Raw genomic sequence first — 26472 nt, 5'->3', positions numbered from 1 at the left:
GTGAGCTGTTTTTGGGGTGCATGGCACAGCTTTCCACTTTAGGAGGATGAAGCTCCATCTGGAATAGGCTGGTCAGCAGTGAGGTGACTTTTCCTGACCCAGTGGCTGGAGTCAGAGTGAGTTGGTTCTGGGGGTTTGTCTAAACCCAAAGTGTAAGGTTTAAAGCAGCATGGTGTTCTAGAGTGTCAACTGATGTTCTCAGAAGACAAGGGGAGAATTCCATAGAGACAGGCAGCCTGCAGGAGGACGCGGGTGGTGGGTTGTCCTAGTCCTCCCAGTCGATGCTGATTGGCCCGCCTGTCAGCATCTGGCTCCGTGGACCACTGGCGTCCTCTCCTTCAGTAGAAGCCTCACGACGCACCCGCCGGTGGCAGCCCTGAGCGCAGCGAGAACGCTCGTCTAGCATCCCGCAGACCAGGACCCGGCAGTGCAGGAACACTTCCTGGAAAGATCACAATGATAAAGAACAAAAACAGTGAAGACAGCTGCCAGTTTGGGGGGTGCCTACTAGAAGCCAGACACTACCAAATACTTCATATGTTTTATCTCATTTCATATAAACAACCGCCCTTTGAGACAGACGTCATCCCAATTTTACAGATCAGGAAACTAAGAAGGTTAAGGATCTTGTTCAGATTCACACATTTAGTAATGTGGCAAACATACTCAATCACATGGGTGATTTAAAACCTGACATCCACAACTTCTGCCTCCGTGCCTGGACACAAGAGAATCTTGTGAGGACAATGTCTAATAACATTAACATCTTGATTCATCACATCAAGGTCTGGGCATAACATGGGGTCCCACCCACTTCTGTGTAAAGTAACAAGTTCTTTCTCCAAGCTTCTTCCTATAAGTAACTTCCCAATGCGTATTTCCGAACAGTGATGAAGTTGGATAGCAACACGAATACACTTAGATGCGATATGGAAAAAACTGTTGACCTCAAACTTTCCTTTGTTTAAGTTGTTTCAACAATTCTACTAAAATAAAAAACCTTCCACCTTAACACAGTATATCAATATATGGCCTCTTATAACCTCTATTTACTTATATACATTAAAAAACTGTTTCATATTCAATTTGCATTTAAATTTTTTATGACAAGAGTTTTTTCATATCTCCTTTTTCTATATTTCATTGTACATTAACTGCTTAATATTGCATTAATTGATGCACTGGTTTAATGCCTCTCTCATAACAGTACTCTATAAGCACATTCAACAAACCATGTTTTTATTTTTGTTTCTGAGAAGCTGTCAGAATTGAAATTTTTAGACTGATAATTTTATGGTTATTACACATTGTCAGATTATTAATTAATTGTCAGATTATTACACAACTTTCTAGAAGGTATATCAACTTATATTGCTACTATACACATCTCCCTATAGCCTTGAAAGTTGGGATTTATAATTTTCAAAAATTTCATATGTATAAAATAGTCTTATAATTATTTGAATTGGCATGTAAAACAGTGAAATACTGTTTTCACTGAACATTTCACTATTTGTCTTTTTTGCAAATATTCTCTCCATATAGTTTGCCATGTGACCACTACACAGGCTTTTTCAATCACACCTGCTCACAAGGATTTTGTATTATAATCACATCATATTTTCTTTGAACAAGCCTAGTTAATTTATTGGGAGGGGGCAGATGATTCTGACATTCACCGCGGTGGTAAGATTCTAGATGGCCAGTTTTATAGTATTTTTCATAAGGTCACGCAGATCCCAATGGTAGGCTTTAGAATGTGAACCAATTGGGACAGTAGGAAGGCTCAGGTTCATGGAGGGAGAGGGCAGGCAGCTCTGTAAGGTAAAGGTGTTCGGCTCACCTTGTGGTCTTTGCCCACAAACTTGAAGACGGGGACCTGAAAGTGCTTTGCGAGGTGATCCCGGGATGTGTACTGCTTCACTGAGTCATCTGAAACACAGCTGGAAGCAGGGCAGGACAGCACGTAAGACTTGATTTCTTAAACAGAGGTGGAAAAACAATCCAGTCCAACGTGTTTGGTCCAAGGAGAGGCAAACGGGGTGGAGGAGGTTGGGCTGCACTCAAGATTTTTGAGAATGAAGGAAAAATGAAATCCCTTCCCTGTGAAGGCATCTCAGACACAGCTCTGCTCATTAACGCTCTCTGTCCCATCTCTCATTCACTGTACCCACAAACTGTGCACCAGGACCTCCTGTTAAGTCAATATATAGAAGTATTAGTAACAGCAACATTTATTATAAAGATATCTTTTGATACTGGGGTATCTTTTTAAGGCTTTAATGGCACCCCACTCCATTAATTTTGCCTAGAAAATCCCATGGACGGAGGAGCCTGGTAGGCTGCAGTCCATGGGGTCGCTGAGTTGGACACGACTAAGCGACTTCACTTTCACTTTTCACTTTCATGCATTGGAGAAGGAAATGGCAACCCACTCCAGTGTTCTTGCCTGGAGAATCCCAGGGACGGGAAGCCTGGTGGGCTGCCGTCTATGGGGTCGCACAGAGTCAGACACGACTGAAGTGACGCAGCAGCAGGAATTCTGCATTCATGTACTTTATTACTGATTTGAGAAGGCTTTTCTTTAATGAAATTTCACTATATTTATCAGACACCTAACAGATACTCACCCCTGAAGGGGATCCAAAGGTGAGCAAACCCCAATTTGTACAACAAGGAGCTGCATAAAGACGTCAGTTTCTTAGATAATAACTAGACCTATTGGGGGAAAATAATTTACTTCCAACATGTTTTAATACCTCTTTTCACAGATTTAATGCCAAATTTTAATTTGATAGGCTTTGAGATTTTAATCTCAGGTCTACCACTTGAAGTGAAACTCCTAGGCTCACCTCAGGGTTAGCTGGGGGAAAAAGAGGGGTTCTTGATTCTCCACTTTGAGCCCAAGGATTAGAATAGATGAACCATTTTTCCTAAAGGCCAGGGCTCATACATATATTGTGGAGGGAGGTGGGAGGGGGCTTCAGGATTGGGAACACGTGTACATCCATGGCGGATTCAGGTTGACGTATAGCAGATCCATTCTGAATTCAAAAGGAACTTTTACCTATTTCCTTTTCGTGGATGTGGATGCTTCATAGTTTCTGTCTATCAGGCAGTAAAAAAGTGGGATCAGATATAAACACCTATAAAACCGGATACTTACTCCACATATTTACAGAACACTTTCTAGTTTATTGCTAATTGCTGTTTCAGGGCAGTCAAAAAATCCAATAAAATTATTTAAAAATATGACACCTTGACTTGTATGACCACTGGTACCTTATTCCCTTAAACTGAAGAGGATCTAGAAATATAATGTGGTTTCCGTTATTTATTATATTTATGTACACATTGTCATTTTCCTGAGGGTAAATGAATCTATGCCATTTCTGATTATGTTCTCAACTACCTATTGCATATCTAATCTGTGTGACATACTCTGCTGGGTGCTGCAGAGGAGTTAGAGATGAACAACATGGTCTGTGATGTCAGGGAACTTAAAAGTCCAGTAACTGCCTCAGCATTTTCCATTTACCTTTACCTAAAATACTATTTTTTAAAAATTGAAGTATAGGTGATTTACGATGTTAATTTCTGATGTACAGCAAAGTGATTTCGGTATACACATATATGTTCTTTTTCATATTCTCTTCCACTACAGGTTAGTACCAGATAGTGACTATAATTCCCTGTGCTATAGTGTGTGTGTATGCTTAGTCGTGTCTGACTCTTTGCAACCCCATGGACTGTAGCCCACCAGGCTCCTCTGTCCCTGGAATTTTCCAGGCAAGAATACTAGAGTGGGTTGCCATTTCTTCCTCCAAGGGATCTTTCCAACCCAGGGATCAAACCCACGTGTCCTGAGTCTGCTGCATTGGAGGCCCTTTGCTATACAGCAGGCCCTTGTTTGTTTTATATAGTGTGTATCTGTTCATCCCAAACTCCTGCTTTATCCCTTCCCCAAATCCAAACTTCCCCTTCAGGAACCATTGGTTTGTTTTCTGTGTGTCTGCTTCTGTTTTGTAAATAAGTTCCTTTGTGTCATATTTTAGATTCTACATATAAGTGATATCATCTGGCATTTGTTTTTCTCTGCCCGACTTACATCACTTTGTGTGATAATCTCTAGGTCCATCCAGGTTGCTGCAAATGGCATTATTTCATTCTTTTCTGTGGCTGAATAGTAAAAAAAATACTATTTTTTAAAGAGAAAATGTGACAGAAAGAGTTGTTGTAGGGTAACACATTACAGAATAGAACCCAAGACAAACTCTGGCTCTTGATTCGGTGTTTGCTGGGATTAGACAATTCTAGTCCATCAACTCCAAGTTCATGTGCTAAAAGAAAGTAACAGCAAACGGTACAGGGTAAGTTCAAATAACTGATTACCCAAAAGTTGTCCAATAGCGGATTTTGGAATTCAACATTTCTTTTTCTGGAGATAAACTTTCTAATTCTACTTTGCTTAGGCTTGCATTAAATTTCTTTGCATTCTCAGACGATATGCCAACTAAAACTAGAGGGAAGCAAATCAGATGTGTTAAATATCAGGGGAAACCAGCCTGATTTAAATTCAAGCTGAGGACAATGAATAATCAACCAATTTACAAATACAAGTAAACAGCATTATGTTTATTTTAGGACTCTGAACTAGTCCCAAATTAGTATTATGAAAACATTCATTCAATAGTTCATTAGATAAATAGTTAATGAGCTTTACTGTATGTAGGCAAGGCATTGAGGACGATGAAAGGAAGATTTCTAGTTCTGGTTAGAACAATCAGGGACAGCTTCATGGAGGGAAAAAAAAGTCCCAATGTGTATCAAAGGACCAGTAAGAATCAGACAGGAAGAAAAAGGAAAGAAGATTTCAGGCAGTGGAAATGGCAGCTGCAGAATCAGGAGAGTGTAAGGAGCAACAGAAACTGTGAAATGCCCATAGTTCTCTTTGGCAGGAGCAGAAACCGGAGAAGGTAGAGGTCAGAGGGTGAGGCACAGCAAGCCAAACTGAGAGCTGGATTTTTTCTTGAGGGAGTATCTCAAATGCACCATTACTGCTCTTAGCTAATACTGTACTATCCAGTATTGCACTAGAGATGAAACTATTTGCCCATGTATAGTGGAAACAGGTCCACATAGCTGTGTTTTTGAGTTCTGCTTATGCTTTTGAACAATTTTAATATCTTCCATAGCATTGTTTTTGTGTGTGCTAAAGGCTGGAAAATTAAATAGCACATCTTCTTAGAACTGTATAAAATATAAGCATAGAATCCTAACTGAGGGTCTGGGTTACATGTTTTCCCAGCAACTTTCCCAGTAAAGACTATATGTTTGCAAAAGTAAATGCAAGGGGCAGGAGAAAACTTGTGGTAAGAGAAATATTCACTGCCTTGATTGTAGCGATAGCTTCACCAGTGTGTAGACATCAGAACTTACCAAATTGTACACTTAATCTTTTGGCCACACGGGGCAGCTTAGTTCCCTGACTAGGGATCGAACCCGGCTCTCTGAAGTGGAAGCGTAGAGTCCTAACTACTGGACCTCAAGGGAATTCCCCAAGCTGTATACTTTGAATAGCATATTTATTGTATACAAACAGCACTGCAATAAACCTGTAGAAAATTTAAAAGTAATCACCCCCAACAAAGTAAATCCATCCCCAAATCTACTTAGCACTAATTATGTGACTGAAAAAGAAAAGAAATAAAAATTGATGCTTCTATGTTTCATTTTAAAACTTTGTGGAGATCACTTTAAGACGGCAAGAAACCCAAAGGCCTGCCGTCTCCTATGAGACCTGCCTCTAGCCATCCAAAGCAGCTCAGATGCCTTTTCCAGATTGTGAAAACAAGCTAAGGAGGCTACAGGAATCTGAAGCTAGAGGTACTCCTGCTAGTAAACAGCTAAATTTACCAACCAAAGAAGTCAAGAGCCATCAATATGTTTTCAACAGGAATCTGACTATATATATAATTTGTTTTTCTTTTGACTGGATACCCAGGGCTCTGTGGAGATGAGACTTGAGAGCTGGGATGTAGGAGGCTGTGTTTGGAAGCTTTCATCTGTCCAGGTGAAAGATAATGAGGGCTGGAAATAAGGCAGTAAGAGTAGAGAACGGGTTGGGATATTGCTACTTTTAGAAAGGCTTTGCAGTTGATCCTAATGTGTATCAAAAGTTTAAAATCACTGTGCAGGAAATGGATAGTAGCAGGGAAAGGTCACCTGTGGTGAGAGATCCAGGGGGTTAAAAACAAAGGAGAAATTTCAGAGTCTATCAGGGTAATTAGCAAAGGGCATGAACCAGGGCACATCTGTGGTGCTCTTCACTAGGCCATTTCCCTTTTCTTAAGCGGCAGGTCCTGACCTGCTAGAGATATGTCCCATCTGACATTGAGGATGAGGAAGGAACTGATGAGATACAGTTATGAATTTGGGATGTGAGTGTAATTTTCCTGGCAATGTAAGCAGTAGATGTGGTAACTGTTAGGCTTTTAATGATACAACAACACATGCAAAGTTCTCAATCCAACAACCTCAACAAATACAGAACTCTCCTTTGTATAAAACAAGCAAACAAACAAAGTTCACTTGATCTCTCCTCTCCTAAAACCAACCAATTATTTCATCTCTCTCCTTCATGACCAAACTTCTTAAAAGAGGGGTCTGCATTTGCTGCTTCCACTTCCTTATCCTCTTGCATTTCTCATTCCCAATCTGCCACCCTTATGCGAAGAGCCTACTCATTGGAAAAGACCGTGATGCTGGGAAAGGTTGAGGGCAAGAGAAGGGGGCGACAGAGGATGAGATGGTTGGATGGCATCATTGACTCAATGGACATGAGTTTGAGCAAACAGGGAAGCCTGGAGTGCTGCAGTTCATGGGGTCGCAAAGAATCAGACACGGCTTAAAGACTGAACAACAACAACCATGCCACCCATGCTCTACAATCTCTCTGACCAGGTTAATCAATCATGTATATATATTAAGTTGCTTCAGTTGTGTCCAACTGTGTGACCCAATGGACTGTAGCCTGCCAGGTTCCATGGGATTCTCCAGGCAAGAATACTGGAGTGGGTTGCCATGCCCTTTTCTAGGGGATCTTCCTTACCCAGGGATTGAGCCCTTCTCTTATGCTTCATGCATTGGCAAGGCAGGTTCTTTACCATTAGTGGCACCTGGGAAGCCCCAATCAATCCTATAGTTTCAATTATAAACAGGGGTAATCCTCTGTTATTTGTCTCTACTGTTTCTGGGTCTAACTGACATGCATTTCCAACTGCCACTGAAATTCTCTTAAGTATCCTGTGGGTATTTATAATTTGTTTCTGTTTGTTGTTCAGTTGCTAAGTTGTATCTGACTCTTTGAGATCCCGTGGACTGTAGCCTGCCAGACTCCTCTGTCCATGGGATTTCCCACGCAAGAATACTGGATTGGGTTGCCATTTCCTTCTCCAGGGGATCTTCCCAGACCAGGGATCCAATCTATGTTCCCTGCATTGGCAGGCAGACTCTTTACCATTGAGCCACCAGGGAAGCCCAGGCATTTATATTAGAATATTATTATTTGGAATTATCATATTCAGTATTTTTATAGCAAATCTGCTTTTCAACCTATGTCCTTTCATCTTGGTTAAGGACATCTAGTCAGTCATAACAAGTTAGACCCCTTGGAGTCATTCTGGACTCTGCTCTTCCTCACCGGTTTTTACCACGAAAATGTGCACAAGTGGTTTCTGAACTAATTAAGAGCAAGCAAGAGTGCTGCTTGGTTTTATGAAATGATTGAAGTTGCTATTGTGTCCAGAGATCAAATGTGAAAGTGTTAGTCCCTCAGTCTGTCCAACTCTTTTCAATCCCATGGACTGTAGGCTACCAGATTCCTCTGTCCATGGAATTCTCCAGGCAAGAACACTGGAGTGGGTTGCCATTTCCTTCTCCAGGGGATCTTCCTGACCCAGGAATTGAACCCAAGCCTCCTATGCTGCTGGAGAAGGCAATGGCAACCCACTCCAGTGTTCTTGCCTGGAGAATCCCAGGGACAGGGGAGCCTGGTGGGCTGCCGTCTATGGGGTCGCACAGAGTCAGACACGACTGCACCAAGTGACTTAGCAGCTTAGCAGCTCCTATGCTGCAGGCAGATTCTTTACCATCTGAGCCACCAGGGAAGACCCGAATGAGAACTAAGGCTAATCCATCATTCAAGAAGCCTACTTACCCATCCTGGATGATGTAGTACTTCATGATCTCGTCGATCTTGGATGTGGGGGTGGCAAAGCAGCTCTCCACCAGGCTTTCTAAGCCATTCACGTGCACCAGGGGCTCAATACCAAAGTAGAGGGAATCTCGCAGCTTGAGAGTAGGCAGGGCTTCCCGGTAAGGCTCTTCGAACTCATGGTCCTTGAAGATCTCCAGAGTGAATGGGAAGATTCCGTGACTGCGGCTCATGATTTCCAGCGGGGTGTTGCGAAGGTTGGGAACGTAGCCTTCGGAAATGGTGTACAGGCGTGGAAACTCACAGGTCACGGGAATCAGCAGTTTGCTGGTTCGAATGATGATGTCGCCGCTGCTCCCTGGGGTCTGCTTGGGTAGACCTGTCACCAGGTTGCTAGCCACGATCTTGTCGTTCACCACCTGAGCCAGGCCAGAGCCAGGAGAGGAAAGAGTCTCTGTTTATTTCTACAGAGCACCCTACCTGCTGCCCATCATAACATTCTCCAAATTTCTCTTTACGTCAAAACACATGAGAGATTCAGTTGCTAAAACCTGAAATTTAAAAAAAAAAAAAATCGCTTCTCCTCTTTTTACTAACATGTTTTGACTGTTAAGAGTTTTATATACCACTTCATGGTCAACCCACACATTCCTTTGGAGTTATTAGTCATAAAAACCTGAGCTATGCAGAATCAGCAAATTCAAAGCTCTGATAGTTTAGAAAAGAACAGCCTCTGTATATTATATTTTTTCTGGAATCCTAGACTTGGTGATTGTGCAGCAGCATGACCTTGGGCTGAGCTCATCTGCATGTGGGCTTCAGCTGTCGCATTTACTCAGATGATTTTCAGTTCTTCATCTCTAGCCTTGTCTGCTCTCCTGTGTACCAAGAACCCCTGGCTCATTGCAGGGCACTTCTATTTGATTATCCACAGATATGACAAAACACAATTTGCCTAAAGTGGGTCCTTCTCAAATATCTCCCCAACGTCTCATCCCAAGTCTAATTAGCTCTCTGATTTTTCTCTGTTTGTTTCCATAAATAAATACTTGTTTATTTGATTGCAAGGGCCTCTACACCAATCTCCTGGGTCTAGGTCCTCTTTTTTCTATTCATTTTGTCCACTTCTGATTTCATCATAACAGTGCCTGCTTCATCCCATTCCTATGGGGAAAAGCCAAACGTCTCACCCCAGCACACAAAGCAGATCTTTGAAAGCACAGTCTCTCTCCACCTACTTTTCCAGTTTCCTTTCCATTATTCATTCCTTGCCAGCCAGGTTATGTAGCCCATTCACTTAGCATAAGCCTCAAGAATTCCCATCGCTGAGACTTGATCACTTGTTTCTCATCTGAAATGCCCTTTCTCCACCTCTCTGCCTGTATAAACCAGGCATATGCTTCCACCCCAAATCAAGTCTCACTTGTCCTGACTACTCCAGGGTTTGTCCCTTTCTGGCCTCCTATACCACCGTCAACTGTATCCCTGACTCATATTTTATGTGTGTTGTCTTTTAGGAACCATGTATGTTCCTAAAAGTCAGGGATCTTATTTTGCATGTATTTCACATATCCCGCAGCCTCCCCAGCACAGGGCTGTGCACAGATTCTTGGAAGGAAGAACAAATCTTTTACCTCTACCTGGTTCAATCCTTGGACTCATTTGTTACCTCATGAATTAATCATTTTTTCTTCAAGTAAAATAATTGGTCAGAGGAGACACAGTAGGCCCCCTCGTACTGGTGCTGACGCACTCAGGAAAATGTCTGTGCATATTGGAGAGATGGTATTCAATACTATTTGAGAACTGACAGAGCAGAATTCTTTTTAACTTGCTGTCTTCCCAGGGTCAGGATCACAGCACAGCACAGATGCTCAATAACACATTTGTTAAATGAACAGCATATGAATTTTTGAGCACCAGTCTTTTATGCGGAAATATGTCATCTATGACACAAGCCACAACGCACACCTTCATCAACCAATTCCCAAATAACTAGATTTGGTCATGCCCCAAGAGTCCTCCAGGAAGAACCTACATCAACCACTGTGCCACACGTCTTGAGGGAGAAGAGGATGTTCACATGGGTGCCATTGGACACGCCTCGGCAGGAGGTGTTGGTCAGGAAGAGCTCCAGACCGCCAACCAGGTCCCTGGGGATGCTCACTTCGATGGTGTTCGACTTGCAGAATACAGGAACTGTGGGGACAGGGGATGCTGTTAGAACCAGGAAAGCGGAACTGGGAGAAGGGGAAAGAGACAACTAGGGGAAACAACTTCTCCCTCTTGCACTTTGAGCTTTTTTGTGGTCAAATAATGCTCATCAAATACTGTATTATTTCCCAAATGAAGAAATATTGTTCTGAAGTTTCAAGTTAACAAACATTTCAAAGCATGTCTAGCATAACTCCATGTATCAAAACACTTAAAAATGAACTTTTAGCAGAAACACAATTTATCGGCAATATAGGAAAAGTACTGCTTTGATATGGGCTTAAATTACATAATGTTACTGCTTTGACTTCACCATTAATTATTGCCCCATAAAACAGTGGTAATAAAAACGGCATTAGTGCACTTGGGGAAGAATTCCAAATCATCCTTGCATGGCTCAGTAAACCATAAACTGTGACTATAAATCCCACTTTAATTTAATATAAAAAGATTGCTTTTCTTAAGCATTCTCGTCTCAAGACTGTACAAATGTCCTAAAATAAGTACTTCTGAGTACTGTCAGACAAAACATGAGGGCAATATCAGTGTATGAGGGCACATAATAGCAATGACTTAGTATTAAGAAATCACAGATAGGTGCTTATTAAATATTTGCTGGATGAATAAATTAATATTCTGGACATAAATAACTAGATTCCCAGAAAAACAATGATCTGTTAGAAAAGAGGAACTCCATCTAAATTAAGTATTGAATATTAGTTATTCAACTAATAACAGAAATCAGGGTAAATAAAATCAAAAGTAAAAAGCAAAGGAAACCACATGTTCCAGCAATCCATTTCTGAGTATAGATCCCAAAGCACTGAAAACAGGATCTCAAAGAGATATTTGCATACACATATTCATAGCAGCATTATTGACAATAGCCAGGAGGAGGAAGCAATCCAAATGTCCATCGATGGATGAGTGGATAAATAAAATGTGTACACACGCAGTGGAATAGCTTTACAAAGGGAAGAAATCCTGTCATACGCTACATGTGTGAAACTTGTGGACAATTTACTAAGTGAAATTAAGTCAATCACAAAATGACAACTTGTAGGAATCCACATATATCACGCACCTAAAATAGCTGGCTTCCTGGAAACTGAAAGTAGGATGGTGGTTGCCAGGGGCTGCAGGGAGGAAGGAGGGAGGGGTAGCTGTTTTTAACGGGTACAGAGTTTTAGATGTGCAAGATGAAAAAGTTCTGAAGATTTGCTGCACAAAAATGTGAATATACTTAACACTACTGAACTATGCACTTAACACTGGTTTAGATGGTAAATTTTATGTTACCTTTTTTTAACTGCAATTTTTGAATGATTCCAGAGTGAACACACACTGCTGAAAGAGCTGGTATTGTAAAAGATGAGAATCTTGACACACTTAGGTGAGGAAGACAGGGAAATTTGGGGCAGAAGTCAGAGCAGAGGCTAAGCATGTAGTACCTTGGCAAGTGTGGTTATCCTCAGACAGCACCAAGCCCCGGGGACATTCACACCGATAGCCTCTCTCAGATGTAAGGCAAGAATGGCTGCAGCCACCATTGTTATTGTGGCATCCTTCAATGTCTGCAATAAAACCAAAAGAAAAAGGGAGAATCTTGTAGCCCTCTTCCCTAAGAATTCTGGTTCTTGGACTCATGGTTTGCATCAGGCATTATACTTGACTTACCATAGTATCACTGGGGCCCAGCTCAGTCACTGAGACATGCCGGAATGTCCACAAAGAAGTTTTGATTAAATGTTAGAGCTACAAAGAGCCATCTTACAACACAAACACAGCTCTCACCATTTAAGCTGGTCATTTTGTAGAATGCCCTTCAACCCGGATTTGTCTGTTTTTCTCACGAATAAAGTATAATTTGGAGAGGAAGATGGAAAGTCATTTCTTAATTGCTGTAACATTTAGTCCACCCAATTTTAAAATGTTTGTTACTGATGTAAAAGGAACTGACAAAATATAAATTCAAGCAGAGCAGCTAAATGGATCAGAGTTACTCAGAGTTATTGCCAATGGTTGGGTCACCAGCCCCTCTCCTCGAATCTCTAGGAATAACAGCACTGGAGATATTTTTCTTGGGTTGACAGCACATTATAAAAATGAGACCTGGACAGCACACTGAGAGATTCCACTCTACTGAGCTCTCTCATTCTTCTCTTATGAAGCAGCTTTTTAAAGTTTTCTTTTTAAAAGTTTTGCATTTTCAAAAAGCATACTCAATCAAATGGGCAAAAAAGGAAAAATATTCAGTTGAAAAATGAAGAAACTACCACATAATGTCATAGTTAGCAGAGGAAAAATAATGACCTTTGTGGGTTCTGGATGCTATCTTCTAGATCATGCATCATCAAACTCTGGCTGCTATATGCTGTTGTATATAAAGTTTTATTAGCACACTCAGTCATGCTCATTTATTTCCCTCTTATCTATGGGGTGCCTTCTCACTACGAGGGTAGAGTTGAGTAGTTTCAACAAATTCCATATTAAATATCCACTGTTCGGTCTATGCAGAAAAAGTTTGCTGCTCCCTCTTTTAGGGGTAAGGTAATATTTAAAAGTCCCTGGTGGCTCAGACAGTAAAGTGTCTATCAATGCGAGAGATCTGGGATCAATCCCTGGGTCGGGAAGATTCCCTGGAGAAGGAAATGGCAACCTACTCCAGTACTCTTGCCTAGAAAATCCCATGGACGGAGGAGCCTGGTGCAGGCTACTGCCCATGGGGGCGCAAAGAGTTGGACACGATTTCAAAGGGAAAGCTATTTAAAAGGGAATGCCTTCAGGAATCCTCTGGTGGTCTAGTGGTTAGGACTCTGAGCTCTCAATCTCAACAGTCCAGGTTTGATCCCTGGTCAGAATTAAGATCCTTCATGGCATGGTCAAAAAAAAAAAAGTGGGGGAGAAGGCTTTCAGTTCATTTAAGATGTTCAGGGAAAGATATTAGCCAATTTCCAGTTATAGCTGTAAGTCTCAGTTCAATAATGATAAAAATATTAGTTCTTTGGAACATCAGTTAATTAAGTTGGAATGAATCAATTTTTGTGAAATAGGGAGAGAGAATAAATTTGCAGTGAATTAATCTTCACAAAATTTAAGAGAAATTAGGTTATGACCTATTTATAAATCTGTAGTTAAAAAAGATAAAAGTATTCTTACAGGTTTTTAAAATAGCTGCAAATGATATATAATGATATAGAAGAAAGCATAAAATATGCTATAAAATGTTAAAATCAACATTAATAGGAAATTTTTTTCTTAAAAGTGATGTTCCTTAAGTCATTTAATTTTCCTGGGTGTCAGTTTCAATAAATGTAAAATGAAAGTGTTAGATTAAATGTTCATTAAGAATATTTCCAGATCTAAGACTGCAACGCACAAAATAAGCTGAAATTCTTACTTGGATTAAAGAATTTTAAGTCTCTTACAAGGATACACCAAAATGTTTAGAATGGATATATCTAGCAAATGGGATTCTGGGTCCATATCTTTCTTTTACTTCTCTGTATTTTCTTCTATGAACATAACTCTTTCATAATACAACAAACAATAAAAATTACTTAAAAATTAAAAAGAGCCTTTTATTTTAAAAAAGAAAATATGCTAATCTAACAGACTAGCTAAAGAAACAAATATGTTTGGACTATTAATAAAATGTAAGGATTTCCATAAAAACAAAAAACCCAAAAACTCCAAAAAGGGCTTCAAATATGAATCTTAATCCTAAAGTGTAATTCATAGTCAAACTTTATCTTCTGCTAAAATACTTTTCAGTTATGATTATTAGGTTTTAAAATTATATTAGGATTAACTGTAATATTTCCAATAAAATACTCATAGATAATTACAAATGTTCCTCATGGAACATTTCATTAATATACAAATATGCAAAGATGGTTGTATAACATAAGATTTAAGGAGGATTCAGGATATTACCCTTATCCAATAAAGCTTAAAGTACATTTAGCCTTTTTATAAGAGACAGCAGTTTGATATCCTGGTTAATGGACCCTGAGTTAATAATGCAAACTTTGTGGCATGAAATAAATTGTGACCACTAGCCATAATTTTGCCTTTTAGGGTAGAAGTTTATTATTTTGAATATAGATAGAATAAAGTGAACTCACAAGCAGTGTTATAATGTATTATGCCACACATTCAGTTACCCTATGGGACATATCATTTGTCCTCTGTAAATAATGATAAGCAGCAGCATTTATCTCTTCATATAATCTGCAGAGTTTTTTTCTTTTTTTGGTCTCTCAATTCTCAATGTCATGAGATTCAGATTTATTAAAATAGAAATTATGAAATTTCAGCTCAGATAATTTGCAAGGGCAAATGTGCCTGAGAGAAGGGATATTGTCAAAGCTTCATGTCATAATAGTAGACAATTTCCATTTCAGTTATTCAACATACATTTCAAATTATTTTTTATTACTTAATTATACAAAATGTATACAGAATCTCTGGACTTCCCTGGTGACTCTGTTGGTAAAGAATCTGCCTGAAATGCAGGAAACCACTGCAATGCAGGAGACCCAGGTTCCATCCCTGGGTTGGGAAAATCCCCTGGAGGAGGAAATAGCAACCCGCTCCAGTGCTCCTGCCTGGGAAATCCCATGGACAGAGGGACCTGGCGGGCTACAGTCCATGTCCAACTCTACAGTCCAAGAGTCGTACATGACTTAGTGACTAAAACTGCCACCATACAGCATTTCTACTATCAAATCAGGTAAGTTTACTTATCTCCAGACATGTGTTAATCTCTAATAAATGCAAAGCATATGAGTAAAATAAATGACTTCATAAAATCCAGTTTCCCAAACTTCCAAGATGGTAAGACTCAGGTAGGAAACTTGGTAAAAACACAAACTGTAAGGCCCCTCCCACCTCACTGAACCGGAGTCTCCAGGAGAGAGACCTGGGAAGGGCTGGCTTTAAAAGCATGCAGGTGATTCTCAGCAAGGAAGTCTGAGAAACTGCTATAAACCATTTGTTCTGCCACCTGCCTCCATTATCTTGCTACTTCAGATGTGCTCCCTGGGTCTGCAGCATAGCCAGCACCTAAAAGTTATTTAAAAATGCAGGATCTTCACCTGACTCCAGACCTACTGAATCAGAACCTGCATTTTAACAAGATGCCAGGTGATTCGTGGGTGTATTAAAGTTTGAGAAACATGGAATACCCAATTTTTATATCCCAAACTAAAAATGCAGCTCTTTGCCTCTTGCAACATGCAACAGCTCCCTTCTGCCAAAGCTTGGAGATAAAATCAGCACTGCATTCTGTCTGCAATACAAGCATCCTGCAGTGATACTCAGTGCTGATGAGTGGTTTCTTTACACAGTCAAATTGTTACTCTCTTCTAACCCTGGACAGTTTCATAAATGTCCAAAAAATCAGCCAGTGGCTTAGTGGGGGCTCTTGATGTGAATCCCTTCTTGCCCATCTCACCTTCACAGGTCTTGCCATCACTTCTTAGCACACGGCCAATCCCACACTCACAGCGATAGGAATTTTTGAGGTTTACACATATCTCACTGCAGCCACCATTGTTTTGCTCACATTCATTTTCATCTGTAGAAGAGAAACCACACCATTTACACAGTGCTGAGCCATGCAGTCTTTTCCCAAGCCCTTTAGCAGAATCACTACATCTTTTCAGATCCTGTTCACAGACTTTCCACAAACCATCTCCAATATAATCACTTCTATAATATTAACCTGGTCTCCTCAACCAAGTCATTTGTCCCTCTGCCCTCTGCTGGAGTGGAAGGCAGCTGGTTGTTTGCCAGTTCCCTCCTCAGGGCAAAACTGTTGGGGAAATGAAATTCCCTTTGTTATCTGGTTTCACTTATTTGCTTGTATTGGCGAGTTTCATTTTCTCCAATTCCTGAAACTTACAAATCAAACTGTGTTTTAAATGCATTAAATAAATTTACATTGCGAAAGGATAGGTCTGGTGAGATTTTTTGTGAAGCAGTCTTCCTTTATATATATATATTTTATTCAAGTATAGTTGACTTACAGCGTTTCAGGTGCACAACAAGGTGATTTAGTCATACATACACGCATATATTAGTTTTGAGATTATTTTCCATTAGAGGTTATTACAAGATATAAACTATGGTTCCCTGGGTTATACAGTAAAACTTTGTTGATTGTTGCATATCTGTTTTTTTAAAAAATAAAAATCTAGCAGTCCATTCATACTAAATCAAACAAGTGGAATCAAAATGTTATGAACTGTTTAGCTATGCAAAATTCATGTTTTCTAAAATATATGTATTATGCATACTATTAGTGAGGCAGTCTTCTGTTGGGTTGGCCAAAAATTTTGTTCAGTTTTAAGTAAAAAAAAAGACACGTTTTTCATTTTCATGAAGAACTCTATTGACTCTATTTACTAACCGAACTCTATTTACTAACTGAACTAACTTTTTGACCAACCCAACGTTATAAACAACTGCCTTTAAAATCTGTTTTAACTATTGGAAGGGCCTTCCCTGGTGGTCCAGTGGTTAAGACTTTGCAGGCAGTGAGGATTCAATCTCTGGTCAGGGAACTAAGATCTCACGTGCCTCATGGCCATAAAAACAAAATATAAAACAGAAGCAATATTGTAACAGGGCTTCCCTGGTGACTTAGATGGTGAAGAATCTGCCTGCAATGCAGGAGACCTGGTGTCAATCCCTGGGTTGGGAAGAGCCCCTGGAGAAGGGAATGGCAACCCACTCCAATATTCTTCCCTGGAGAACTCCATGGATGGAGGAACCTGGCAAACTACAGGTCATGGGGTTGCAAAGAGTCAGACACTGCTGCTGCTGCTGCTAAGTCGCTTCAGTCGTGTCCGACTCTGTGCGACCCCATAGACGGAAGCCCACCAGGCTCCCCCATCCCTGGGATTCTCCAGGCAAGAACACTGGAGTGGGTTGCCATTTCCTTCTCCACACTACTGGGCAACTAACACAATGTTGTAACAAATTCAGTAAAAACTTCAAAATACTAAAAAACCACCTTTAAAAAAATAAACATTGGAATATTTCCATATTGTACTTAAGTAATGATTGTTATCCTTTTTAAGAATCTGATAAAGGATAATGATTCTTGTTATAAAAAAATGTACAGTTGGCAACAAATGTCAATCCACTTCCTTCTACAAACAAAAAATGGGGAGCTTGAAGAGCTAAATTTGTCATGGGTTGGATATAAGCTATAAACTAGGGACTGGGATTTAAATACCCACTAAATGACAGAAGGCACGGCTGTGGGTCCCTGAGAGAAGATGAGCTGGAACTGAAACCCCGCTCAAGCTGGGACCTTGGAAAAGGCATCCCCGTAGTGAAAGGGGCATAAGAAGGGCTCTGCTCTGAGGCTCGGTAACCAGTAAGGAGCTCTCTGCCTGAGGTTCTGAGAGAGAAAAAAGCCTTCGTAAAAGCCAAGTCTGGCTCTGCCATGGTTGAAGTATGAAGTCACAATTCCCACATCTCGTGGGGATCTTGAAGCTGAGAAACTGATATAAACTTTGACCTGGATTGGTGAAACTTCTGTGACAAAAGCATCTGAAACACTGCTGTGTAGTAAAAACAAACAAACAAAAAAAAACCCCAACTTCTTCAAACCAGGTGATAAGAGTGGAGTTCCACAGAAAAAACAATTACAATAGAAGATGGTTTACCATAAAACACTACACAGGCGGAGATGATCTGCTATGAGAAAGCTGATAAGGTAACAACTGGTAATCGCTGAACTATAGAGAACAGAATAACCCAAGAAAATACATAATACAAGGATTTAAAAAATGACTAAACAGATACGAGGCCAGTAAACAAATAAAAGAATGTGTAGGAAGACAAAGCAGAATTGAAACCATACACACAGAACCTGTAGAAATGAAAAATACAGTTGATAAGATCAGGCCCTACTGCCTGGACAGTGGATGAACAGGGTGCCGGCAGCCTTCCTGGGTACGGCCACACTGGTGCTTGGGTCCAGTCTCTGTCCAAAGCCTGGACTGCTTACCTTGAGACTGATTCTTTTTATCGGAGAGAGAAATACACTTCTGTTTATTTAAGCCTTTGTTATTTGGGAGTTAATTGTCCGTTACAGCCTAACTTAGATACTCAAGGCCCCAGCAATTCCACTTTTATAGGTATAAAATGAAAAAAGTGTGGAGAAAATCTCACAGAAGAGTTAAGGTTCTTAAAACTATGTTAATTTTAAGAACACACAAACAGTGCTATATAGTTGGTTATATATGTTATATTGTTATTGTTATTTATTACATAAATAATAAAAGCATGAAAACAGGGACCAGAAGGACATACACTAACTTCAAAATACTAATTCCCCTGGAGGGTGAGAGAAGTAAAAGAGATGGCATGAGATGGCTTTATCTGTGTCTGTAAAATTTTATTTAAAAAAAAGAAGAAAAATTTAGCTATAAATCTGGGTACATGAGGGTCTGTTATATTATTTTTCTTTACTCTTCTCTCTGCCTCCCCCAAATACATAATTTATAATAAATAATTAAAATTGTTATTTTTTTTAAAAAACTAAAGTAACATTGACACATACACATTAACACAAAGCTTTGCCTCTAATTTCAGGGAATTCATGATCTCCCTGAAACCAGTAGACAGGCCCCAGGTAGAAACTGGCAGCTTCCCCTGTGTCCTGATAGGCAGAAACATCCAAGGTAAGTTGCTAAGCAAGATATACGTATGGTGTGAATAACAGGTGACCTTTGATTTAAACAACAGCAATAATTAAATGTGTATATTTTTATTTTTATATCTGCCTGAAGAAATCCTGGAAACATACATAAGTAAATAATGTAGGAGTTTACTTGGGATGGAGTTGGAGGAGGGGAAATGGAACAAATGGAGGACACAGAGCTAGACATTTCACTGTATACCTGTCATGCTGTTTAATTTGGGAGCTATTTAAATACATTACCTATTCAAAATTTATATTAAAATAAAGGCAGAGAAATGAATGAAAAACCCCTGTCTTAAAAGGAAGCCAAATATTTTCCAACAGATGTGTGTGTGTGTGTGTGTGTGCGTGCGTGTGCAGTGTGAGAGGTTGGGGGGATTGTAGGAACCATCATCTCCCACACCCCAAATCCGTTTGCATTAAATCACATAGTCAAAATCGACCATGCAAGAGCCGTAACAACTGTTATGGGAGGGCCTAACCATGCTCCATAGAACAGTTGGTGGGGGTGGGGGGAAGCTGAGAAACAAAAAGCTTTTCTAAAATAAGAACCCTTTGATAGCCCTTTCATCCTGATCCCTATCCCACTCTGATCTTGTTACTGCTCTTCTGGAGGAGGCAGGTGTGGGGCAGTGCTTCCCTTTCTCTCCAGACTTGTTTTAAATCTCTTTGAATCTGAATACAAAAAGCTTCATAACATTAAACAGAAAAGAGATGACCTCAATCCTGGGTTTTTCAACTCTATTTTCTCCCAATTGTGGACAACAAAACATATATACAATTAAACAACTCTGCATTTCCAACGAATAACCTGACTCCCCTTTCTTGCCACTCAGACAAACCGAAATTATATCACTGAAGCTATAGGAGTATACCTGTAGGTAATTCTAGACCAAAGCTATCCAATAGAAATACAAAGCAAGCCACACATAAAATTTCTTATTAGTCACATTAAAAATTTTGTTAAACGGCATTGGTAAAATTAATTTTAATAACATATTTCATTTACTCTAGCATTTCTAAAATGTTCCATTTTAATATATAATCAGTATTAAAATCCTTGAGATATGTTCTTTTAAGTAGTCTTCAAAACCCAGTGTATATTTCACACTTACAGCATGTCTCAATTTGGATGATAAATTTTCATCAGAAATATGTGATTTGTACTTCAGAGTCAGGAAATTTACAGTTCACTCAAGTTGTTCCACATATTTTTAGTTTTCCAATGACAATCAAGTATTAGCTTTTAAATTAAAATTATGTAAAATTACAGTTCAGTTTTCCAGTCACAGAAGCCACATTTCAAGAGCTTCATAGTCACATATGGCTAGTGGCTACTAGACTGGACAGCATAATCCTAGGCTGTCCCAGTACATGATATAAATTTGACTTGAGGCTTTAGTTATGAACTAAAAAGGCAAACCCCATTCTGAGCGCTCAGAGACACAAAGTGGAAAGATGGTGGTGCTGCGAGGCAAGAAGAGTTTTTGATTTGATTTGTCCTTTTGCCCCTAATAGCTGTTTCTACTGCAAGAGGAGTTTCTTACCAAAGCATGTCTGTCTGTCGGGGCCGAGCACGGTTCCTGGAGCACATGTGCACTCACTGGTACCCAGGCAGCTGCCATGGCAGTCGTCATCACAGATGTCATAAAAATCTATGGAAGGATAAAGATGACCTATCATGAGGGGCGAGGGTCAGAGGACACTCATCCATGAGAAAGCCTCATGAGTTCAATCATGGGGTATGAATTCCTAATCAACATCAAGAGAATTCCCACTGTTCTGGCTTTATATAACCCACTGGCAAGAGGTACTGTCCAGGGCCATGGGCATGTTCTGTCATTGAGATCCGTGAGTCCTAACTTCAGATCCACAGACCCCTGGGTGACCCTGGTGTTTTCTGCAAAACCTCACCAAACATGAGCTGTAGATTAAATAGTATTATGTTCTACTATTCTATGCAGTCTATTTTTAAAATGTATACAGATTTTGATGGGATTAATAACATGGAAATTCATTTGAAAGTATTACTGATCTCAAGTAGCTTCTTCCCATTATACATCATTTCTAAAAAATATCAATGGATACTAAGCACAATGCTACCATATGGATGTCTGAAATATATCTAAAGAAGGGGTCTTCCGTGCTCAGAAAGGTTGGAAATCCACACTAAATTACATAAAAGACAAAACTGATCAAAGTCATAGCTCCCTTCCCTTTCTATTCTTAGGAATTTTTCAGAAATCTTAAGAGCAGACCCCAGAAATCATGAGCTAGAGATATCTGTGCTCCTAAATCAATGTTCTTCAGGTGCTGAGATACTACCAGCACAGAATTTCCTATGGCACTCTTCTCTTTGATGCCATTTCTGTGGCCTTTGAGGGGAGGGGAAAGAGCCCAGGGAAGTACTCACGACCACAGTAGACATGAAAGCAGACGCTGGGCTTGGTCAGACGATACACATAGTAGCCTCCAGGGCAGGACTTGACCTCCACGGTGGTGTTCCATAGGCAGCAGTTTCCGTTGAAGCTCGCGCAGGCCTGGCGTTGCACAATGCCATCACCTTCCAGAGGGTGGCTGCCATTGAGCCAGACAGGTGCATGGGTTCCGCAGTGGTTTTCCGGTATGCAGAAGGTGGGCATAGCATCCCCTGCCATGCCTGTGAAGCGGTACCACTCCCCGTCCACACTGTTGTCACATAGAGGGGAACCTCGAGACTCATCGAATTGGTGCTCAGTGTTCCTCCATGGCTCGTTCAGACTGATGTAAGCAGAACAAGGGTCTAGGGCTGGGAATGAAAAGGACACCTCAGAGGCACCTTGATGATTTGGGTCACAGTGGCAGTAGCCTGCGGAGAAGGCAATGGCACCCCACTCCAGTACTTTTGCCTAGAAAATCCCATGGACGGGGGAGCCTGATAGGCTGCAGTCCATGGGATCGCTAGAGTCTGACACAACTGAGCGACTTCACTTTCACTTTTCACTTTCATGCACTGGAGGAGGAAATGGCAACCCACTCCAGTGTTCTGGCCTGGAGAATCCTAGGGACGGGAAGCCTGGTGGGCTGCCGTCTATGGGTCGCACAGAGTCGGACACGACTGAAGCGACTTAGCAGCAGTAGCAGCAGCAGCAGCAATAGCCTGAGTTTACTTTCTTGATCTTAGATTTCAAGAAAGAAGTTATCTAAAGTCCCTAAAAGCAGTTGTTTAAGATTCTTCAAGTTGATGGAAACATATTTCATAAATGCCTTTTACATTTGAAAAATTATTTCAAATCTACTTAAGGCTCTGTGTTTGCATTGGACTAAACCTTTTATCCACAGTATTCCTCTGATAGGATTGTTGTTCAGACCAAAGGAAGTTATAATCTTACTGAACACTGCACTGGTCAGACTGGATTTTGAGTACTGTGTTCATACTTGGAGGCTATACTTTATGAAAGTAATGGACAAACCTGATGTCCAGAGGATGGTGACCAGATTTAGAAGGGAGCCTAACAATTATTTACTGGGGAAGAAGCTGAGAACTATCATTTGGAGAGAAGAAAAAAAAAAACAAAACCCTGCATATTATGTATTACTTTTCAAAAAATCTGGAAAAGGCTTGTGAAAGAGGAATTAGGTATTCTGTTACAATGACAAAACAAATTGTTATGGGGAAGTGCATTTCAGTTCACCTATCCAGTAATGGTGGTTTGATTGCTAAGTCGTGTCCGACTCTTGTGACCCCGTGGACTGTAGACTGCAAGGCGTCTCTGTCCATGGGATTCTCCAGGCAAGAATACACGGAGTAGATTTCCATGCCCTTCTCCAGGGGATCTTCCCAACCCAGGGATTGAACAGGCGTTTCTCATTATGTTTTCTGCATTGGCAGGTGGGTTCTTTACCACGAGTGCCACCTGGGAAGCCCAGTATTGGAGAAGCTGTATCACAGTGTGGTAAGCTCTTCATCTTCAGATATTCTGAAAAAGGCTGGATGGTCCAACTAGATGGTCATTTATAAGCACGATTATGGGTGGAATTTTGTACTAGTAGGTAGTTTGGCTTGATAATAAATACATAAACTTATTCTACTGAGAAGTAAAAGGCCTCTGGCACATGCTTTGAAATACACCGTATAGCGGCAAGGGCAGTCTCCATGTGAATGTGGGTACATGTTCCACCAGCTTATTGAAAATATCATGAACTTCGTGTCTTCACAATTAGCCATGGCATCACTGTCTAGAATACAGCAACATTTCAAGCATGCATTTTTAAGGCATAAATAACATAGACAAGTATCTTATCAAAACCATTTTAATGACTGAAGACAGCAATATCTCCAGTATTCTCACTGCCTCTCTCAATTTCAGGAAAACGCTGAGTTAACATAGGCAAATTTTGCTTATAAAGAATCTTACAATAAAATCAAGATATTCTAGAAAGGAGACCTAGCCAGAGAATACTATCCTTCTTAATGCATGTGAAGCTGATTTAATTGACATTGTAGGCAGGGAATTCATATCAAGGCTAGTAAACTTTGTGGACAAGAAATTCAGCTTTAGTAAATACTGCACAATAATTAAATGTGATGGGCCTTGTTGATAAGTTGTCAAGAAAATATGCTGAATTTTCCCAGTCTACATTTCCAATTCAAGTTTACTCTCAAAACTTCAGTCACATGTAGAGGAGGGCGTAGCCTAGTGCCCCGCTGAGAATATAACAAGGACAAGAAATAAGTAGAACATTGCATATTCTAAAAAAAAACTTTTGCAGAGTTACACATGGAAGGCACAACCCTCCTTAAAATGTCCCTGAGGTACCCCAGCTGTGTCCTAGACCATGGTTTGATGTCTCTCGAGGGGAAGAAATGTCCACATACGGACTCTCTACCCTCTGAAAAGGGAGACGTTCCCTCATCTGCTCTCCCAGCTGTGGTTTTCTCTTATGAAGAAAGGTTTCCAGGGCAATTTCACAGGTGATTATATATTCATAGAAATATTTGGTTCATCTCCTTGGCTCTAATTTTACAAGAAATGGTTAGGCACTTAACTTGTAATGGCTTTTACAGAAATTCCTAAACCTCCCTCAGTAACTATTTCATGATTTATAAAGTTTTTCCTTAAATATAACTATCATTTCTTGCGCTATTTGTTAAAAGTTTATTTCTTCTCTTGTAGGGATATATGGCACAAATAGAAATTTACTATCTTCTGTAAAATAAACATATATTAAAAGTTACTCATGCAATATTTTCTAACATTAAATAAACCCATTCCACTCACCCCCCTTTTAAGGGAGTACTTCAATCCTTTAATAATCTGGCCACTGGTGTTAATTCCTGCTTTCAGACTCAGTGTGGAGGCCAGAATTCGGTATTGTACATGCTGCGTCCTGAACTGCTGATATATGTACACACACCCATATATACACTCCTCAAATGAAAACAGCCGGGTGGATTGCTCTCGAAGTTCAAGCCAGGGGGCCTGGCTGGCAGAGAGCCGGTCAGCCTTTACCAGGATTCTCGCCCATCAGCCCCCTGGCCAGCTGCCCCTCCCGTATCCCCTGAGCCGGGAAGCGGCGCGGATGTCCGTGCGACGAGGGGCCAGCACCTCTCGGCGGCCCAAAGCGGACAGCAAATGTCAGCATCGCCGCCCTGTCATCCCCGGGAACCAGGAGTCCTCGACGGTCCTGGTCCGCACCCCCGGCCCCGCCCCTCGGCTGGTCGCCGGATTCTTCGCCCTCTCTCTCTCTTAGGCCGGAAACCCACCTTCTCTTTTTTTCCTCTCCCCCTTCACTTCCTTCCTTCCCACCTCCCCTCTTCTCTGGCCCTTCTTTTCCTTTTTTCTCACTTCTCTCCTCTCAGGCAACCTCACCCCCACCTCAAAAAGTCCCCAGCCTCTAAAGTTTTCCCATTTTATGGCTTGAAGTCAAACGTCTTAGAAGTGCTGGGGGGCAGAGTAATTAAAATAAAAAAGATCTAAGAAGGGAGAACCCGTCTGATGGAAGGGTACAGGAGGTAATGGGCAGTTAAGCCAGGGAAGAGAGTGGGGAGAAAGCAGAGAGGAAGTTGAGGGAAGGACGACTTTGGCTCAAGCAACTCTTGGTTACTTACTGGCAGCAGATACAGGGTGATTAATCTTGGCTCAGACCTATCTTTAGGACTATTTTTTAGACCAGTTTTAGATGTAGAGAATAGTTGAGAAGACTGTATAAAGAGTTCACATCTTCCGGCACCCAGCTTCCCCTCATGAGATAATCGTACACTAGTATGGTTATCTTTGCCACAATTAATGAACCACTGTTGATAGCTTAACTCAAGTCCACAGTTTCGATTTCTTTAGTTTTTGCCTATACCTTTCTCGGTCCCAGGGTCCCAGGGTCCCATCCCCTGGACCACATGACATTAAATTTTCCATGTCTCCTTACTGTCTCAAGTCTAGTTTTAATTGTTTATTCTTAAAACTACTAGAGCAAGGCCTTAGGTACCCCAAAGAAATAGGGGCAGCTAAACACTGAGCTTCCCCAAAATGCCAAGGAGTATGGTTCTCTTCATCTCAGCCTCTTCTCACTCTGTCTTCTAGTTAGAACTTAAATTCTAATGGGAAAAGGAGAGAGAAAATTGTTTCTAACTGTAATGAAAACTTGGCTTTGTTGGCCTGTTTTGTACCAAAGCTGGGTGGGGAGAGAGTTTAAGATTCACTCAGTCAGTGCAAAAGTCATATTTTAAGAAGTCAAACCTAAGAAGTCTGATTTATCCAGATCTGTGCCTTTATGGGCACAGTTAGTCCCCTGTATTTGTTAAAGGAAAAACTCTATCCTCCACTCTGAAAATCTTTTTTTTTTTTTTTTTTTTTGCTCTTAAAGTTAGGACTATAAAAGTGCCTAGAAAATGAAGAGGTTAGAACCCTTTTACACATACTCCAAGAAATATTTAGCTCGTGGAAAGTTGTTTGGATTTGGCAGATCCATGGAAATTTTGGATGCCAGGTGAGAGGCTAAATGGAACATGAAATGAAATTCTCTGAAAACATATCTCCATAGGTTATCAATGACTTTTCTTATACTATTCTAGAACCAGTATTTAAAATACTGGAATCTTGCTCTTAACAACCTGTACATAACAGCAAATTCCTCCAACAAAAACCAATATTGTGCCAAGTACTTGACACAAGACTCACCCCTGGGTGCCACCCGTGTTACTATGATGAGGAGGCAGGCGAGAAGCAGGAGCTGAGGCATCCTTCTGGACCAGCCACCAGAGACAGACTGGAAAATCCTCTTGATTTCAGTTTTCCTTTGTCTACTTCTTTCTCAAGCACTTAAAAAAAAGGCCTCTAGGCTC

The 26472-nt window shown here is 40.6% G+C and overlaps 1 protein-coding gene across 1 annotated transcript; it reads right to left on the bottom strand.

Annotated features, from left to right (window-relative positions):
- Positions 1-26472, bottom strand: OIT3 (oncoprotein induced transcript 3). The gene is made up of 9 exons (XM_010852265.1): positions 26309-26472; positions 21565-21939; positions 20699-20806; positions 15888-16010; positions 11881-12003; positions 10254-10414; positions 8219-8634; positions 1844-1943; positions 1-442 (listed from the first exon to the last, which is right to left on the bottom strand). Exons 1-9 carry the CDS (start codon positions 26367-26369, stop codon positions 266-268), a joined length of 1644 nt encoding a protein of 547 aa, XP_010850567.1. The 5' UTR covers positions 26370-26472; the 3' UTR covers positions 1-265.

This window comes from Bison bison, unplaced genomic scaffold (genome assembly GCF_000754665.1).
Source record: "Bison bison bison isolate TAMUID 2011002044 unplaced genomic scaffold, Bison_UMD1.0 scf7180017864309, whole genome shotgun sequence".
NCBI classification, from domain to species: Eukaryota; Metazoa; Chordata; class Mammalia; order Artiodactyla; family Bovidae; genus Bison; species Bison bison.
Note: the sequence above shows the minus strand (reverse complement) of the source record. Positions and strands in the feature narration are given on the sequence as shown.

Coding starts and splice junctions, on each gene's coding strand:
- OIT3 (XM_010852265.1), bottom strand. CDS start 26,369: ATGCCTCAGCTCCTGCTTCTCGCCTGCCTCCTCATCATAGTAACACGG. Junction 21,940..26,308: donor AACACGGGTGGCACCCAGGG/GTGAGTCTTGTG, acceptor TTTCATTCCCAG/CCCTAGACCCTTGTTCTGCT. Junction 10,415..11,880: donor GGATAACCACACTTGCCAAG/GTACTACATGCT, acceptor CTGTCCCCACAG/TTCCTGTATTCTGCAAGTCG.